At 48.6% G+C, this 3,689-nt stretch overlaps 1 protein-coding gene across 3 annotated transcripts in view; it reads right to left on the reverse strand.

Annotated features, from left to right (window-relative positions):
• Positions 1–62: 62 nt before the first annotated feature.
• The window catches only part of meiob (meiosis specific with OB-fold), a 5,120-nt gene continuing 1,493 nt past the window's right edge, over positions 63–3,689 (reverse strand). For 2 of the 3 annotated variants that reach the window (XM_008436234.2, XM_008436235.2), the window contains exons 5-14: positions 3,414–3,486; positions 3,130–3,325; positions 1,736–1,836; positions 1,605–1,657; positions 1,437–1,532; positions 1,246–1,338; positions 796–940; positions 537–714; positions 377–463; positions 107–306 (exon numbers count right to left, since the gene is read on the reverse strand). In XM_008436234.2, the coding sequence (XP_008434456.1) occupies positions 193–306; positions 377–463; positions 537–714; positions 796–940; positions 1,246–1,338; positions 1,437–1,532; positions 1,605–1,657; positions 1,736–1,836; positions 3,130–3,325; positions 3,414–3,486 (1,136 nt within the window). In that variant the 3' untranslated portion in view covers positions 107–192. Of the gene's footprint in view, positions 307–376; positions 464–536; positions 715–795; positions 941–1,245; positions 1,339–1,436; positions 1,533–1,604; positions 1,658–1,735; positions 1,837–3,129; positions 3,326–3,413; positions 3,487–3,689 lie in introns of all 3 variants that reach the window. The other variant, XM_008436236.2, reaches the window with a different exon arrangement.

A 3,689-nucleotide genomic window follows, 5' to 3' on the forward strand; every position in this document is an offset into this window, starting at 1 on the left:
GAATCCTGAGTTCAGTATTAATAAATATAATAAATATTGAAGCATTTCACAGAATAGCTATGGAAGCTTTTAAATGAATCATTTATTTAACACATATTTAATAATCTAACAAGCTGYCCATGCTAACAGAGTAAATATATTTAGATGAATAAGTTAAATAAATACTATCTGAGTTAGTTGGTTGCGGCTGCATCACTGCTCCTGCAGCAGGGCAGACATGCTCTGCTTCACCTCTCCAGGGTCGGCCAGCGAACAGCCCAGGATCGTCCCCCTCATCCCGCTCTTCATCCTGGCAGAGGGGAGGATCTGTAACACATCGCCTGGCGTTAAACTCCTGACTCGTCTCCATAGCAACAGCAATCCATGCCTGCGGTACCTTCAGGTATATTTTGCACCGTTCCAGCAGAAACCTCCACTTTAGCGCCGTCCGCTGACCGTCGGTCAAACCGACAAACTCTTCYGTCTGCAACACAGGAAGGGATGGTTGGTCTACTGGTGAACTTTGACCCCAGAGGCRTCAGTGAGGAGGCACGGACCGTGCAGCCGAGGGTCTGCTCTGCCACGGGGCCGCGCAAGCTGCAGGCCTGCAGGGTACCGGTGTGGTCGGTGACGTCCACCAGCAGGTCAAAGGCCGTCAGCGGCCGCTCGCCGCCCGGACACAGCGGGTTGCTGCAGCGCTGCAGCTCCTGCTGCACCAGGAAGCGGCACCTGGCACTGGGAGGCAAAGCGAGTCAGCGCACAGTCGCCGGCTCCGTGGTGCATTCAGGAGCCGTCTGGGGCAGCGAGTTGGAGTACCAGCGCGTCCTGACCACTTTGGACACGGACGAGTCCAGGTCCAGCTTGGAGACAAAGCCGTAGGCGAGTCCGAAGAACGGCTCGGCGTTTTCTCTGGCCTTCTCCTTTAGCTGCTTCACCGTGAACACGGCTGTGATGGACGCCACTGCAACAAGACACAGCAGACTGGACCAGAGAAGACTCTTTGTTGCTGCTGCTGTTGGGGATGTAGCTGGTGCGTCAGATTAACAGGCGTACCAGAAACAAGGGAATAAAAAGGTTCCACTTTGGGACTTTTATATGTAAAATAGATGATAAATTGTGTTAAAGAGCAGCGACAGACTGCTACTGCCTTCACCTGTATGATCCAATTATATTTAATAAAACAGAGGAAATGATGACTCATCAGGTTCCAGATGAAGATGAATTCATATAAATTAAATAAAGAGTGTAATCACTCCTGAAACCCACCAGGCGGATCCTCCAGAGCCTCGTCTTGGTCCAGAGCTCCAGACTCTGACAGGTCTTTCACGTAGCTGAACAACAAGCTGGCTTCTCTCGTGTCTGAGGACCAGTGACCACATTTAGACACTTTAAAACCTGATATTACTGGGTCTGGTTCTGGTTCTGAGCGCTCAGACTGTGTGGCTGTGTTTTCTCACCAGGRTTGACAGTAATGATGGTTTTGGAGCTCACCGTCGCCACCATGCTGCCGCGAAAGCTGTCAAAACTCATCTTTGCATCGGCAACAAAGAGAACTGGAAAATAAAACCAGGTCAGCGAATGGAGAGGCGGAGAAGCCAGCAGCTGGGCCGAGAAGCAGCTGTTACCGGTTTCTCTGGGTACCAGGTTCTGCAGGAGCTGAATGGCCTCCCGGTCCCAGCTGGGGACAAACAGAGATAAATGATCATAAATCCCTGATCAGGAGGCACCAGGAGGAAACGTGGCGCTCAAAACAAACCTGATGAGAGGAAACGATGAGACGGAGTCATCAAACAGCTTGAGCTCCAGCCTCTGGCCTCTGCGTCCGTCTGAGGTGACAAACTGCTTCGTTTCTCCGATCTGACCAGAGGAAACTGACGCTTCAGGCCGCAGCAGCTTCAGTCCTTACAGGTTTCACTGTCAGCTGCATGTTTAACYAAAACACACTGCAGCCCGTCTGAGCGCCACCAGAAAACTGAACGTTTKTATACCAGAACGTCAACTTTATTGCATCTTTGTACACATTAAAAGATGCAAAACAACAACAAAAAAACAATTTCTGCAGCTAAAAATCCATCCATTTTCTTTACACCCTGGTCCCTCAGTGGGGTCAGGAGGTGCTGCTGCCTCTCCAGCTAACGTTCCAGGCGAGAGGCGGGGTCACCTGGACAGGTCGCCAGTCTGTCACAGGGCAACACAGAGACACACAGGACACACAACCATACACACCTAGGGGCAATTTAGACAGACCAATTAACCTGACAGTCATGTTTTTGGACTGTGGGAGGAAACCGGAGTACCTGGAGAAAACCCACCATGCACAGGGAGAACATGGAGACTCCATGCAGAAAGACCGGGAATCGAACCCAGAACCTTCTTGCTGCAAGGCAGCAGCTCTAMCAACTGCACCACTGTGCAGCCCCAGCTAAAAATCAACATGAGAAAATCTGAACATCAATCATGGATGATCTGGAGATGATTATTGATAAACTGGCTAATGACTGGATGGAAAACGTGTTTAACTGGCTGTGAACCAGGTGAAGCTAAAACTGAAGAACATTCTGGTGGAACAGATTTACACACAAAAGGTTGTTTTCTTATCTTAAATACAAAATTTATAGATTTATTGTCCAGTTTTGGTTAAATTACAGTTCTGAGGTTGTTGTTCTTTTTTAGAGTGTCTATACTAAAGTTAATGATTAATTGATTACTGAATTAGTTGGGGRTTATTTCAATATGCCCTGTGATGGACCGGCGACCTGTCCAGGTGACCTGTCCAGGTGACCCCGCCTCTCGGCTGTTGACCTCTGGAGAGCAGCGCCAGCACACCTCCCAACCCACCAAGGACAAGCGTGGAAGACAGTGGATGGATTATTTCAGTAATTGATTAAYCTGATTAATTGTTTCAGCTCATAAAATCTTGATTATAAAGATTAATACTTTGTGTCGTATGTAACGCTTAGCGTTGTAAGATGTCAGAGATGATTTCACCCTGATTACAGAGAAAGTTTCCCTCTGCATCCACCACCTGTCCTCAGATTTCTATCACTCCTGAAATGCAGCTGAGGGCCACAGACGGCCCCCGAGCCGCAGCCAGGACCCCCTGGTCTGGCGTACAGCAGGGAGCTGAATCGGGAAGCCGGCGCCCCGTACCAGTTTGACGGCTGCCAGGATGTTGATGACGGTGCCGTCCAGCTGCTGGCCGTTGGCCACGATGTCGGCCAGRGAGTARAAGTCTCTGCTGTCCTTCACCGGCAGGTGGAGCAGCGGCAGCAGCCGCTCCACGCTGGCGCCGTCGCCACACACACTCACCTGGGAGTGGGTCTCCGTCAGCAGCAGCCTGTAGTGGCTGCAGCAGCACAAACCCTGCTAACGTCACGCTTTATGACATTTCACTGAATGTCTGAGTCACATTCACCATCACCTGACCCACTTACCTCGATGTTGCCGGGCAGAACTTGTCTCCTTTCTCCGGGTCTTTGGTGGAAACTAAAGGATTTTCAATGATCACTAAGAAACAAGCAAATAACACAACAGTTAGAAAARACATTCAAATAATTTATTATTGTACTAATATTAATTTTTAGGCATTGSTTTAAATCAGTTCCTACAGATTTTAAGTTCAAATTTCGTACTTTTCCAGACATAAATCTTTGTAAAGTTTTTAATTTATTGTTTAATTCAAAATATAAATGATTACCAAGAGTTCACCA

Source organism: Poecilia reticulata, linkage group LG19, assembly GCF_000633615.1.
Source record: "Poecilia reticulata strain Guanapo linkage group LG19, Guppy_female_1.0+MT, whole genome shotgun sequence".
Taxonomy (NCBI): Eukaryota; Metazoa; Chordata; class Actinopteri; order Cyprinodontiformes; family Poeciliidae; genus Poecilia; species Poecilia reticulata.